This window comes from Phocoena phocoena, chromosome 1, assembly GCF_963924675.1.
Source record: "Phocoena phocoena chromosome 1, mPhoPho1.1, whole genome shotgun sequence".
Classification (NCBI taxonomy): domain Eukaryota; kingdom Metazoa; phylum Chordata; class Mammalia; order Artiodactyla; family Phocoenidae; genus Phocoena; species Phocoena phocoena.
In genome coordinates, this window is record NC_089219.1 from 80,660,468 (window position 1) to 80,675,869 (window position 15,402).

Below are 15,402 nucleotides of genomic sequence, written 5' to 3' on the forward strand. Positions count from 1 at the left end.
AATCACAAGCACTGAAATTGAGACTGTGATTAAAAATATTCCAACAAGCAAAAGCTCAGGACCAGATGGATTCACAGGAGAATTCTAACAGTTAGAGAAGAGTTAACACCTATGCTTCTCCAACTCTTCCAAAATATAGCAGAGGGAGGAACACTCCCAAACTCATTCTACGAGGCCACCATCACCCTGATAACAAAACCAGACAAAGATGTCACAAGGAAAGAAAGCTACAGGCCAATATCACTGATGAACATAGATGCAAAAATCCTCAACAAAATACTAGCAAACAGAATCCAATGGCACATTGAAAGGATCATACACCATGATCAATTGGGGTTTATCCCAGGAATGCAAGGATTCTTTAATATATGCAAATCAATCAATGTGATAAACAATATTAACAAATTGAAGGAGAAAACCATATGATCATCTCAATAGATGCAGAAAAAGCTTTTGACAAAATTCGACACCCATTTATGATAAAAACCCTTGAGAAAGTAAGCATAGAGGGAACTCACCTACACATAATGAAGGCCATATACAACAAACCCACAGCCAACATTGCTCTCAATGGTGAAAAACTGAAACCATGTCCTCTAAGATCAGGAACAAGACAAGGTTGTCCACTCTCACCACTATTATTCAACATAGTTTTGGAAGTTTTAGCGACAGCAATCAGAGAAGAAAAAGAAATAAAAGGAATCCAAATCGGAAAAGAAGAAGTAAAGCTGTCACTGTTTGCAGAGGACATGATACTATACACAGAGAATCCTAAAGATGCTATGAGAAAACTACTAGAGCTAATCAATGTATTTGGTAAAGTAGCAGGATACAAAATTAATTCCCAGAAATTTCTTGCATTCCTATACACTAATGATGAAAAATCTGAAAGAGAAATTAAGGAAACACTGTCATTTACCATTGCAACAAAAAGAATAAAATACCTAGGAATAAATCTACCTAAGGAGACAAAAGACCTGTATGCAGAAAACTATAAGACACTGATAAAAGAAATTAAAGATGATACAAACTAATGGAGACATACACCATGTTCTTGGATTGGAAAAATCAACATTGTGAAAATGACTATACTACCCAAAGCAATCTACAGATTCAGTGCAATCCCTATCAAACTACCACTGGCATTTTTCACAGAACTACAAGAAAAAAATTACACAATTTGTATGGAAACACAAAAGACCCCAAATAGCCAAAGCAATCTTGAGAAAGAAAAACAGAGTTGGAGGAATCAGGCTCCCTGACTGCAGACTATACTACAAAGCTACAGTAAGCAAGACAGTATGGTACTGGCACAAAAACAGAAATATAGATCAATGGAACAGGATAGAAAGCTCAGAGATAAACCCATGCACATATGGTCACCTTATCTTTGATAAGGGAGGCAAGAATATAAAATATAGAAAAGACAGCCTCTTCAGTAAGTGGTGCTGGGAAAACTGGACAGCTACATGTAAAAGGATGAAATTAGAACACTCCCTAACACCATACACAAAAATAAACTCAAAATGGATTAAAGACCTAAATGTAAGGCCAGATGCTGTAAAATTCTTAAGGAAAACATAGGCAGAACACTATGTGACATAAATCACAGTAAGATCCTTTTTGACCCACCTCCTAGGGAAATGGAAATAAAAACAAATATAAACAAATGGGACCTAATGAAACTTAAAAGATTTTGCACAGCAAAGGAAACAATAAACAAGACGAAAAGACAACGTTCAGAATGGGAGAAAATATTTCCAAATGAAACAACTGTCAAAAGACTAATCTCCAAGATTTACAAGCAGCTCATGCAGCTCAATGTCAAAAAAACAAACAACCCAATCCAAAAGTGGGCAAAAGACCTAAACAGACATTTCTCCAAAGAAGATGTACAGATTGCCAACTAACACATGAAAGGATGCTCTACATCATTAATCATTAGAGAAATGCAAATCAAAACTGCAATGAGGTGTCACCTCACACCAGTCAGAATGGCCATCATCAAAAAATAAATGCTGGACAGGGTGTGGAGAAAATGGAACCCTCTTGCACTGTTGGTGGGAATGTAAATTGATACAGTCACTATGGAGAACAGTATAGAGGTTCCTTAAAAAACTAAAAATAGAAAAAACATATGACCCAGGAATCCCACTACTGGGCATATATCCTGCGAAAACCATAATTCAAGAAGAGTCATGTACCTCAATGTTCATTGCAGCTCTATTTAGAATAGTCAGCACATGGAAGCAACCTAAGTGTCCATCGACAGATGAATGGGTTAAGAAGATATGGCACATATATATAATGGAATATTACTCAGCCATAAAAAGAAACAAAATTGAGTTATTTGTAGTGAGATGGATGGACCTAGAGACCGTCATACAGAGTGAAATAAGTGAGAAAGAGAAAAATAAATACCGTATGCTAACACATATATATGGAATCTAAAAAAAAAAAAAAAAAGGCTCTGAAGAACCTAGGGTCAGGATAGGAATAAAGATGCAGACGTAGAGAATGGACTTGAGAACATGGGGAGTGGGAATGGTAAGTTGGGACAAAGTGAGAGAGTGACATGTACTTATACATACTACTAAATGTAAAATAGATAGCTAGTGGGAAGCAGCCGCATAGCACAGGGAGATTAGCTCAGTGCCTTTTGACCACCTAGAGGGATGTGATAGGGAGGGTGGGAGGGAGATGCAGGAGGGAGGAGATATGGGGATATATGTATATGTATAGCTGACTCACTTTGTTATAAAGCAGAAACTAACACACCATGGTAAAGCAATTATACTCCAATAAAGATGTTAAAAAAAAAAAAGAAAATTAGTGACATTCTATCAGTTTGGGAGTTATTGCGAAACAAATCTCTCAGCATGGCAGAAAGGAGATACAGATTATTGAGTTTAAGGATAAATACTACAGCCCTGAATTTGATTTGGACATTTAACTATGAATCAATTATGTATTTTATCTCAAAAAGAAAAAAATCACATATTTCCTAAATCTGTACATGGAAAAGGCAAGAGATAATAATCAGTCAATGGCAATGAGCTCTTCCAGCACACAGAAAACTATTTATCATGAAAAGAAACCAGGTATCTTTGGAGAAAAGGCTTATTACAGGTCTGGGTCTGGAATTATAAAAGGTTAAGCCTAGAACATCATATAACCTCACAAAGCAAGGAAGCTGTCAAGACTACTAGGGACAGAGCAAAAGGATTCAGGAGCCAATCTGGTATGTCTAGATGGTATCAAGATGATATATCTACAACATTTATGAGTAATCAGCGGTTTGAACATTAACTCAGTATTGGATAATTATTAGTTACTATTAGCTTTTTATGTCTAAGAGTAACGCAGTATTTTTTTCTTAAATCCTTACCATTTACAAATATATACTGAAACATTTACAGAGGAAATAATATGATATCTGATTTTCTTCAAAAAATACAAGGGGAAATCTAAACAGAGGTACAGATGAAACTATATTAGCCCTGAGTTGATAATTCTTTAAGGTGGGTGATGAGTACATGAAGGTTCAATATACACTTCTTTCTACTTTCATCTTTATTTGAATGTCCCATAATAAAAAAAAATTGTCACCTGCTTTGCCTTATCAAATCCATTAATTCTTGTATATCACTTGCTCTCCCCCTGACATGGCCATAAGAATGGAGTGGGTATGAAAAGGGGGAAATGTATACAAAAAACTAGTCAAATAATTCTTTGCTCCAAAAATCACCCCAATTTTGACAAATATTAACACTAAGAATTCCTACTGTACATTATTAATGCAATTATTAGAAAGTCTAAACATCTAATTCCAGAGTATCCACAATCTGAATGAAGCAGTACTATACTAATGATACTACCCTCAGCCATATCTTTGCTTTAATGCAAAACAGGACTAAATACAGCTATTTACCTTTACTGGGCACTGCTATTGAATGTTTAAAATGGGACATCTCTGTTTCTGGTTTTTTTTGCATAAGTATTTGATTTCCAAATCTCTTGGGTCCTAAGTAAAAGACTGTAAATTTCTGCTGTATATCAAGTCCAACTGAAAAAAGAAAAAAAAAGCATACAAATGCTTATTTAAGTCATATAAATCCACACATGAGACCATTTATTTGTTTTTATACCTGCTATATTTTATACCTTTTTGAACTGGAAAGTCTAACAAGTCCAGGAAATAGAAATGTTTTAAAGATACTTTAAAAAGTATAACAAATGAAAATTTATACATCTGTCATAAAAATAAAAATCAATGTTCCTACAGTAATTGAAATTTATCTTAAAAAATAAAATGTCTATAAATGAACAGATAAAATTTTTATTTTATTATCCTAGTCTCTGCCATCTTTTACATATCCAAATATATGAAGCTTCCTTTAAAATTATTCATTTTACTTAAATAAATTATTTTTACACAATATCACTTATGTTGTTTTTCTGTTTTACACAATGGAAATAATTTTTAAATGCTATCATATTTTTTACATTCATGTCTTCATTACTTCAATGAACTTACCATATTCAGAACTAATTAGATTTATGCTAAGATCTTCAGATTTAAGAGCTCGCCTCACATCAATCTTTTTAGCCCAATTCCCAGCTTTTAGCAAAACAGAATCCCTGAAAAAGAGTAATGCATCATTTAATAGTGATCTTGAACACTAAATGAATTGAAATAATAAATTAATGTTCAAGGGCTAACTGATCCTAAGATAGGTCCTATCTGGTAGTAAACTGAAGTGAGACTGTAAACTACCTTCCCCAAGTTCTGAGGATAAGGAAATGGAGTGTCAATGGAGCTACCATTACCATAATTTTCTTAACTATATGTTCACCCAACAGCTGGTTCTAAGTTGCACTGAATCATTTCAGGCCTGCTTGAATATATAATTGCTATCAATAAGCTATGACCTTGACCTTAAATCACTACCACTTTAAAATGGCTATACATAAGTTACATAGATTTGTGAGAACTTCAACAGTATTTTTTTAAATGATATGAAATAGTCTGTATCTAATAACACAACACCAGCCACCAATTTTGTGATTGAACTTATTTTAGCCTCCTATAGTCAAGGCTGTCATTAGGTTTAGTTGTCACAGAGAATAAAGATTTGTATAATTATATATTCTCTGTAAGTGTATCATGGCTAGTTGCTGGAGAGTAATTATCAGTGAAAAGGATATCCTTATCAGTCACTGCAGTCCCATTAGGAGCCTTGCACAGGATGTTTTAGGAAGCCATGTTCCAGTACACTGGCAAAAATTAGGAGATTCCCATTTCAGAATCACTGCCATCCTGAACTTACAGGTACAGTTCAAAACTAGTTTTTGCTGTAAACTACCTATATAATCTTGGTCTCAAATTTCTCCTCTATAAAGTATATATAATGATAGCACCTATCTCATACAAAGACTAAACAATTCAATACCTGGAACCTACTAAGTGCTCAAAAAATATTAGCTGTAGCTACAACTATTATCTTTAGAGTTTGTTTATGACATCCTGGGAGAAAATATCAATATGCAATAGTATTAGAAAAAAGGCTGAAGTAAAATTATAGAATGACATGCTAGAGAACTAGATATAAGGCAAGGTACCTCCTTTATCTATTGGATCTGGTTGCCTGGATCCTACAATGGTGGTAGTAGTTTGTTAGATTTTAATTTGGAAATAGAAGATATATTTTGAAGTAAGTAGGAGGAAGATTGCACTCAAAGAGTAGTAAGGTCATGAATGATAGGAGAAAAGCAACACAATAAGAAAGTTCAGCAACAGTGAATTAGAGCTACTCCTAAAGGTCATCTATTACTTGTTTCAAACCATGGTGATAGACTTTACACTTTGTTCATTTGAGTACTAAATATTATCTAAACCAACAGACCCAATATTAGTATCTTCTTTAATAGACAAACTATCCCGTTATAGAATCAGGAAAATGTAATTTAATTGATCCCACCATGATTTTATTACTCTTTTCCTCAGCAGAATTTTTCTTTTATAGTATATGCTTAGAAATAAAACAAATAGAAATTTCACACTTACATAATTTTGTGCTTAGAAACCAGTTGATTATCTGCATCACCTATAATTAAGGTAACGTAGTGGGAATCTGGTGCTGTTCTTTTAGTTTGTAGCTGTTCAAAATTTCTTAATATAACAGTCACTAATATTTCTGCCATGGTATCACTATATCTTGCAATCTTTAAAAAAGGATAGGCATAAAAAGTGTTAAAAATAACCTTACTACTCATACTCACCTCCAAGTCAGCTATGGGTAGCTTTATTCCTGAAAATCAAAATATATGAAAAATAGAAAATATTTACCTGTTCCACTTCAAGTTCATATTTTGGTAGATACATCACTGTTTCTTTTATCTGAGTTCCAAAAGGGGGATGTCTATTTAAAATCTAAAACATATTTATGTCATTATGTTCTTATTACAACACTAAAAACTCTTTTAGTAAAATATTTTTTAGAGTCAATAGTTTTAACATGCTTATTATCTAAAATCTTAAGTTAAAAATATATATGACTGGGCTTCCCTGGTGGCGCAGTGGTTGAGCGTCTGCCTGCTGATGCAGGGGACACAGGTTCGTGCCCTGGTCAGGGAAGATCCCACGTGCCACGGAGCGGCTGGGCCCGTGAGCCATGGCCGCTGAGCCTGCGCGTCCAGAGCCTGTGCTCCGCAATGGGAGAGGCCACAACAGCTAGAGGCCCACATACCCCCCCAAAAAAAAAAAAAAAATATATATATATATATATATATATATATATATGTATGACTATGAGAGGGAAATCATTTTTTGACAGAAATAAAGATACAAAAGTCAGGCTTTAGAATTTATACAGAATTCAGGTAACATTAGGAATAAGTAAATATTAAATACCAGTTCAAGTTTCCTTGCATCTGTTTCTTCTATCTTTTTAAAGGTAGTCAAACCTGCATTTACCATAGCATTTGATAATGTTACACCTGTGGAAAATTAATCAAATAGTTTTTAAACAATCCACTTAAAACTAAATCTACACTTAAATATTTAACAACTACATTAGTAAAAAAGAAAAATTTAAAGAGCCAGACTAATGACTTATTTTTAAAGTTGTTAAAAAATGTTCTCAATTGGATTAATTGGGCTGCGACGTTATTTGATTGTTCATATTTATTTTTTCAAACTCAAATAAAACACTCATGTGCTTTATAAAAGAAAGAGGAATTCTTTGGTCCACATGATGTCTCAACCCTTAGTTTCACCTTATGTCATAGAGCAAGTACCAAGAAACATCTACGGTTATACTCATGTTTTTAAAAAAGGCAACATTATTCAGGGATGGGAATATTGTTTCATGAAGCTATGGCTCTCTGAGCATTTCTGTCTTGAAATGAGTTCATGGTAGGTTTATGCTGAACTTTTAAAGAAACAGGAACTCAAGAAATTGAGTTCTCTGTTTCTGTACTAATTCAGATAATTTTACTCTTCTGCCTAAAATTTCCAATGCCTTTCCATTGCATTTAGAATAAAATGGCAATTTCCTTACTATGGCCAAACTCCCTTACCTATATGACTTGAACACAGCCTACCTCTCCCATTTAATTTCCTACCATTCCCCTCTTGCTGACTATTCTCCAGCCACACCGGCTTTAATTTTGCTCCTTAAATACATCAAGTGCTCTTCCATCTTTGGACATTCTCTGTTTCTTCATGCTTTGAGAAACTGTAATTTTTAATTCTTACACTCATATGAATGATTTTAACCAAATCCCAAAATAGAAGATATTGTCAGAAGCATAAAATTCTAAACTAGTACTACCTTGTTTAAGGCACACATATTACTGATGAGGGTATGATACTCCTTTCCTTACTCATATCTTTAACTATTCTTGGGAATTTCTCTTACTCAATCTTTAAACACAACTCCTAGTATTCTTATTTCCTTAATGTTCATTTCCATTTTCCCTTATAACCTTTCCTGATTTTTAATTTTTAGTTTATAAACATTGTTGAAAATCAACTTGCATTCATTATTTTTTCCTGGTGCTCAATAAGAACTTAGATTTACTTTTTTGTTTGGATTCTCTCACTTTTCTATTACATGAATTTTGCTGGTCAATATTTGTTTCTTTTTGTTCAGCTGTACTAAGTGTGAAAAACATGTTCGTGTTCAACAATTTGGAAGGGATAGAATGCAACTGATGCCCAGACTGACAATATTCTAGAAAGTCAGAAAGACTGGCTTCTTCCAGTATAGTGAAATTTTATTAATCAATTTTTATGGATAATTCATACTTTTCTTAATCATTCTGCTATTGATGGACATTTAAGATTATGTGATTATAAACAATGTTTATATTTGTATCCATGTGGACATATTTCTATAAATTTAATTGCTAAAGTGAAATTGCTGTTTTAAAGAGATTGTGCATTTTAATTGGTAGATATCATGAGACTTAGGCTCCAACCAACACTGCATGAGAATGTTCATAACCTTATACTATCTCCGCTACAGGACTTTTAATTTTTGCTCATTTGGTGAGTGAATATAGTTTCCTTTGGATTTATTTATTTATTTTTACAATTTTACTGACTGAAGTATAATTCACATACAATATACTTGACATGTGATTTTGTGTGTTTATGTATGTGTGTGTATGAGAAACTATCACCACAACCAAGCTAATAAACATTACCATTGCCTCTAAAAGTTTCCTTGTGTCACTTTGTAATTCTTCACTACCTCTTCTGTCCCCTCCCCACACAGTCCCCAAGCAACCACTGATCTGCTTTCTATCGCTATTGTATTTTCTAGTCTTTTATTTAAATGGAATTAAATAGTTTTCTTTTTAGTCTGGCTTCTTCTACTCTGTATAATTATTGTAAGATTCATCCATGTTGTTGTTTGTATCAACACTTCATGCCTTTTTATTACTGAGTATATATATCCATACTATGGGATATACCACAATTTATTTTCCATTTGCGTGTTCATGGATATTTAGGCTGTTTTCAAACGTCTTGGTTATTAGAATTGTGTGTCTACATGCTTTTATTTCTTTTGGGTACTTAAGCATGAAAGGGCCAGTTGCATGGTAGGTTTATGTTGAACTTTTAAAGAAACAATCAAATGGTTTTCCAAAGTGGTTGTAACATTTTACATTCCCACAGTGAGAGTCCCAGTTGAACCATATCCTCTCCAGCACTCTGTCAAGTTTTAATTATTTTAGTGGCGACTTCCCTAGTGGTGCAGTGGTTAAGAATCCACCTGCCAACGCTAGGGGACACGATTTCGATCCCTGATCCGGGAAGATCCCACATGCCACAGAGCAACTAAGCCCATGTGCCACAACTACTGAGCCTGCTCTCTAGAGCCCATGAGCCACAACTACTGAAGCATGCACGCCACAACTACTGAGGCCTGCATGCCCTAGAGCCCACGTGCTGCAACTGAGCCCACGCGCTGCAACCACTGAAGCCCACGCACTACAACTACTGAAGCCCATGTTCCTAGAGCCTGTGCTCTGTAACAAGAGAAGCCACCACAATGAGAACCCCATGCACCACAACAGAGTAGCCCCTGCTCGCCATGACTAGAGAAAGCCTGCACACAGCCAAAAATAAATTTAATAAAAAAGAAAAATTAATTATTTTAGTGGATGTGTACTGGTATTGCGTTGTCATTTTAATTTGCACTTCTCTAATGACTAATGATGTTGAACACCTTCTCAGGTGCTTATTTGCCATATACATATCTTCTTTGGTGATGTGTCTGTTTGAATCTTTTGCTCATTGTTTTATTCAGTGGTTTGTCTTATTATTGAGTCATAAGAATGTTTTTATACATTCTAGGTACAAGTCCTCCATCAGTTATATGTTTTGCAAATATTTTCTTCCAGTCTGGTGGCTTGTTTTCTCCTCCTCCTCCTTCTTTAATAGTATTCTATGAAAAGCAAAAGCTTTAAGTTTTGATTAAATCCACTTTTTTTCTTTTATATAGTTCATGCTTTTGTGTTGTATCTAAGAAATTCTTTGCCAAATCCAAGATCATCTGCTGACTTTGAAGGTAGAGGAAGAGGGCTATGATCAAGGAATCAAGTATTCTCTAGAAGTTGAAGGCAGGAAAATGGATTCATCCCTAGTGTTTCTAGAAAGGAAAACAGCCTTGCCGAACCTTGATTTTATCTCAGTGAGAACCACATCAGATTTCTAATCTACAGAACTTTAAGATAATAAATTTGTGTTGTTTTAAGCCACAAAGTTTGTGGTAATTTGTTACAATGGCAATAGAAAACTAATATAGCATAGTTTTTCTAATTTTAGTTTCTGATTTTCCTTACTAGTATGTAGAAATAAAGTTACTTTTTATATATTGACCTTACATCCTTCAACCATGCTAAACCTTTCCTACCTTCCATGGAATTTTCTACATAGATGATCATGTGATCATGTATGAATAAAAACATTTTTACTTCTTTCCTTTCCAATCTGTATGCTTTTAGTTTCGTTTTCTTGCTTTACTGTACTGGTTAGAACCCCTAGTACAATGTTTACTGGAAGTAGTTACAGTGAGCATCCTTTTTGTTCCTGATCTTAGAAGGAAAGCATTCAGTCTCTCACTATTAAATATGATGTTAGCTGTAGGTTTTTCATAGATGTCCTTTATCAATTTGAGAAATTTCCTTCTATTTTAAATTTGTTGAGAGTTTTAATTAGAAATGGATTTTGGATCTTGTCAACTTTTTTGGGCATTATTGAGATGATCATATGGTCTATTTTAGTTTGTTAATATGAGGAATTACATTGATTGACATCAAGTGGTAAACTAATCTTGTATTGCTAGAATAAACCACATTTGGCCATGATATGTTAGCCCCTTTATCTATCATTGTGTTCAGTTTGTTAAAAGTTTATAAAGAATTACTGCATTTATATTACTGAGGGATATCTTTTTTATATTACTGAGGTCTGTCTTTCTTGAATGTCTTTGTCAGGTTGTGATAACAAGGTAATGTTGGCCTCACAGAATGAGTTGGGAAGTATTACTCCCCCTTTTAAATTTTCTGAAAATGTTTGTGTAGAACTGATATTGCTTATTTAAATGTTCAGTAGAATTCACCAGTGTAACCTTCTATGCCTGGGATTTTCTTTGTAAGGTTTTAAACTACAAATTTAATTTCTTTAATAAATATAAGCCTACTCATGTTGTCTATTTCTTCATGAGTGGACTCTTGACAGTTTGTGTTTTTTAAGGAATTTTCCCATTTCATCAAAGTTGTGGCATTTATTGACATTAGATGTTTATAGCATTCCCTTTCTATCATTTTGCCATCTATAGGATCCATAGTTATATCTCACATTTTTGTTTTTGGAAATTTGTGTCTTTTCTCTTTATTGCTTGCTTGATCAGTCTGACTAGAGTGTTATCAATTTCATTGATATTTCAAAATAATCACCTTTTTGTTTTGTTGATTTTTTTGTTTTCAATTTATTTATGCTCTTTTAAAATTATTTCTTTTCTTCTGCCCTCTTTGGGTTTAATTTGTTCTTTTTCTCATCTTATCACATGGAAACTGAAATCACTCTAGAGAACTTCCTACTTTTCTAATATAAGTGTTTTAGTGCTATACTATTAATAATCTTTCTATATAATTTCAAATTTTTCTGTAAGTTGAAATCTCCTAAATATTGTATGTAACCTTCTTCCCAATTCAGAACTCTTAACTCTGTGGGATGGGCGTGGCATTTGGTTTGCCAGGACTTATGTATTGATAGGAAGGTGAGCCTTTAATCAGGAATCTTTCTTCTACTTTGACCTTGCTTTCACCAGTCAGTCTCCACCTTCACCCCAGTTCCCAGGACTGGTCAGCTCTCTGACTGATTTCCCCCACCGATTTCAAACTTCAAGGAAATACAAAGTAGTACTTCCTCACAAAATAGCTGGAGATCTTTGTTCTAAGGAATAATTAGACAATCCCCAGTGACCCATTACCTAATTTTTTAATGTCCCCAAGATGCATACAAAATTATAAAGCTAATAAGACTGTCAGTCCTGAAATAACTCTCTTTTTGGAGTTCTAGCTATCTAAGAAGGAACAGGGTCACAAAGCCAAAGACACCAAAGTGAAAAATTCCAAAGTGCTTTAGGCATATCCCAGTCTTTGTAAATGGCACCGTGTAGAGTTTTTCAGTTCACATCCTGAGCTAGATCCCAACAGACAGGAAAGAAACCTGTCTATAGAATCTCTATGAAAATCATTACTAATATTGAAATGTTATTGAAAAAAGAGAAAAAGTTAAGATATAAATAAGTGACAATTTTCTGTAATGAATTAGGAATGACCAGGACTAGCTCTGTACCTAGTCATTGAGATCAAAACAAAACAGTCATAAAAGTAGAAGAGAGAACAACACATAGTTACCTAATTACTAAAACAAAATTTCACTCTTGGTTTGAGAACAAATTTAAAAATAAGAACATTAATTTTTATTAGGTTTCCAAATTGATTTCAAATAGAATCCTTTAAGCATAAGCAAATGAAAATCAGATTTTCAAGAGAAGGAAAGTATAGTAACTTATTTAGGCCCATAAACACATTTTTCCTTAAAGGTCTATAACCATCTTAGAACAATTTTTCTAACAGTGAAATACAAAATAAATTGCAGACATTGACACATTGCCTACCTGTATTCAGTACCTACCGATTTTTTCCAGCTGTTTGGATACATGCAGAGAGTTTTCCCAAAGTCTACATCTAAAACACTTCGCTAAAATCAAACTGTTCAACAGTACAGCAAACTTTTCTTGAATAGCCATAAAATCTGACAACCCTAAAAAAAAGTTTCCAATATTAAATCTAGTATACTATTTTACTGGAAAAATATTGAAAATCCATTAATCCTATAACATACATCTTGTAATTCGTGAGCCATTTCTGAAAATCTTCGAAGTATCTTGTGTCAAAGCAAAGTCTTGTATGGGAATGCATCCTAGCTGAGCCTGAATAAGACTGAGGAGAGAAGAAATTTTATTATTTCTTTTTAAAAATTACTATCTCACAGTGTTTGACATCAGTGACTGAAGTATCTCTTCTTAAAATTCCTCTCTGCCTTGATTTCTGTGACACTACATGACTCTGCATCTTGTATCATCATTATTGCAATTGTTGACTTCCTCTTCCCAGCCTCTAAAAGGTCAGTTCTCATTTTTCTACTCTTCTTTATTCACTCAACCTCTCTTTCTCTCAAAAATCTCATTTCTTCTCAAGATTTTTGTTATAATCTCTAGATAGATAAATTTCAAATGATCACAGGGCACTTGCACTTTGACTGTTTTTTTCATCTCAACACATCTAAAATTTGTTATCATATTCTTCTCCAATGCAGCTGACTTTGGGCTTTACTATATATAGGTATTATAGAAAACAACACAATTTATATAATCACCATATATTTATTAAGTACCTATTGAGTAAAAAGCATACTGTTAGGTGATAAAATTCTGTTCAACATTTGAAGGTTGGTAGCTTATTAGTTGATTATTAGCAACAAGCAGTTGCTTGGCCACAAAATTTGAGGGGTGGAAAGAGGGGAGAAAAGAAGTTACCGTCTATTGTGCCTACTATCTCCCAGGTCTTTGCTACCTCTTTCATCTGTTTACTTATCTAACCGGACCTTGATATGCAAGTCTCCCTATGATGCTAACTAAAATTATTAGACTTGTATTACTCTCTGGGGGGATCTCTTGTAAGACCAAAAACAGGTACACAAAGAGAAAGGGTAGAATAGTTATATTTTATGGTTTAGTTTTAGCAAACAATATATGAAAATAGAAAGAAGCAACTAACTTCACAGAATGGGTGCATACAGCTGAAACTACAGAATGATTACTTCTTTTGGCTATAATATATGCTTCTGAAAATTATTTTATATCATCTACTTAGAAATGATTGTACACCCCATGTTCATAGCAACATTATTTACAATCGCCAAAGTATGGAAGCAACCTAAGTTGTTCCATCAACAGATGAATGGATAAAGAAGATGTGAGATATATATACAGTGGAATACTACCCAGCCATAAAAGAGAATGAAATTTTGCCATTTGCAGCAACATGGATGGACTTGGAGGGCATTATACTAAGTGAAATAAGTCAGAGAAAGACAAGTACTATATGATATCACTTATATGTGTAATCTAAAAAGTACAACAAACTAATGAATAAAGCAAAAAAAGAAGCAGAATCACAGATATAGATAACAAATTAATGGTTACCCATGGGAAGAGGGAAGGGGGAGGGGAAATACAAGGGTGGGGAAATATAGGATTATTATGGGATTATATGAAATCATGTGTGTGAAACTTATGAAAATTGTAAAGCACTATAGAGTTTAAAGAATATTTCATTCAATTAAAAAAACATATCTCACAACCTATTAGCATTAAGATTAGCATTAAAGAAAGTTGGAAACTAAAAAAAAAAGGAAAGAAAGAAATGGTTATAAAGTTACATGGTTTGTTAACAAAGAAGGAACTGATGGGAAAATGTGGATGGGGTGCTTTCAAGTGCTGGATAAATAAAACTTCTTGTGAAACTATTCTGTAATGCACAAATGCAGAATATATACAAAATTATAGAGTAAAAATAAGACTTTTGAGGTAATATTTATGTTTAACATCAATATACCTTAATAAATAGTACACTTTTCAACATCATACTTCTCTGTCAGAAACTTTACCACAAAAAGCAGTATGTAAGAGAAGAACAAACCTGACTCCATATTGGATCTATTCCTTTAGCTCTAACCTTTGTGCTCTGTTGCCCATACTTAGTCATGCTGGCTCTGAACCTTTGTAAAAATGTTGCCTATGGCTTCAAATATACATAATAGCCCTTTCTCAATGCTCTGCCTCCTAGGCTTGACCTTTAAAAGTATAACATGTTTACATTCATGTAGAGACAAAAAGTTGCAGAACAGAAAATAATGATTGTTGATTGTCATGTTGGAGGTTTACAGGAATATTGGGACCAAACCTACGTGGACAGCTGCAAGAACAAAGGATTCTGGCACCAAGAAGTCTACAACAACAACCAGATACACCCTCTCCCCTTTTAGTATAAAAGAAGCCTGAATTCTAACTCGGGTAAGATGGTTCTTTGGGACATGAGTCCACCATCTTCTTGGTCTGCTAGCTTTCCAAATAAGTGGCTTTTCCTTGCCCCAACACCTGTCTCTCGTTTTACTGTCCTGTCATACGGCAAGCAGTACAAGCTTGAACTTGGTAACAATAAGCAGGAATGGAAGGGAGAACAGGGATTTATTCTAGTAGGTACAGAACCTTGGCAGGGCTGTCTGTCTCTCTCCACCAGATAAGGCCAGCCTGA

The 15,402-nt window shown here is 34.0% G+C and overlaps 1 protein-coding gene across 1 annotated transcript in view; it reads right to left on the bottom strand.

Annotated features, from left to right (window-relative positions):
• HFM1 (helicase for meiosis 1) overlaps window positions 1–15,402 on the bottom strand; it is a 125,415-nt gene that overhangs the window by 44,768 nt on the left and 65,245 nt on the right. The window contains exons 23-29 of the mRNA XM_065874603.1: window positions 12,929–13,026; window positions 12,719–12,847; window positions 6,914–6,999; window positions 6,350–6,433; window positions 6,068–6,225; window positions 4,538–4,641; window positions 3,932–4,066 (exon numbers count right to left, since the gene is read on the bottom strand). Of these exons, the coding sequence (XP_065730675.1) occupies window positions 3,932–4,066; window positions 4,538–4,641; window positions 6,068–6,225; window positions 6,350–6,433; window positions 6,914–6,999; window positions 12,719–12,847; window positions 12,929–13,026 (794 nt within the window). The remainder of the gene's footprint in view (window positions 1–3,931; window positions 4,067–4,537; window positions 4,642–6,067; window positions 6,226–6,349; window positions 6,434–6,913; window positions 7,000–12,718; window positions 12,848–12,928; window positions 13,027–15,402) is intronic.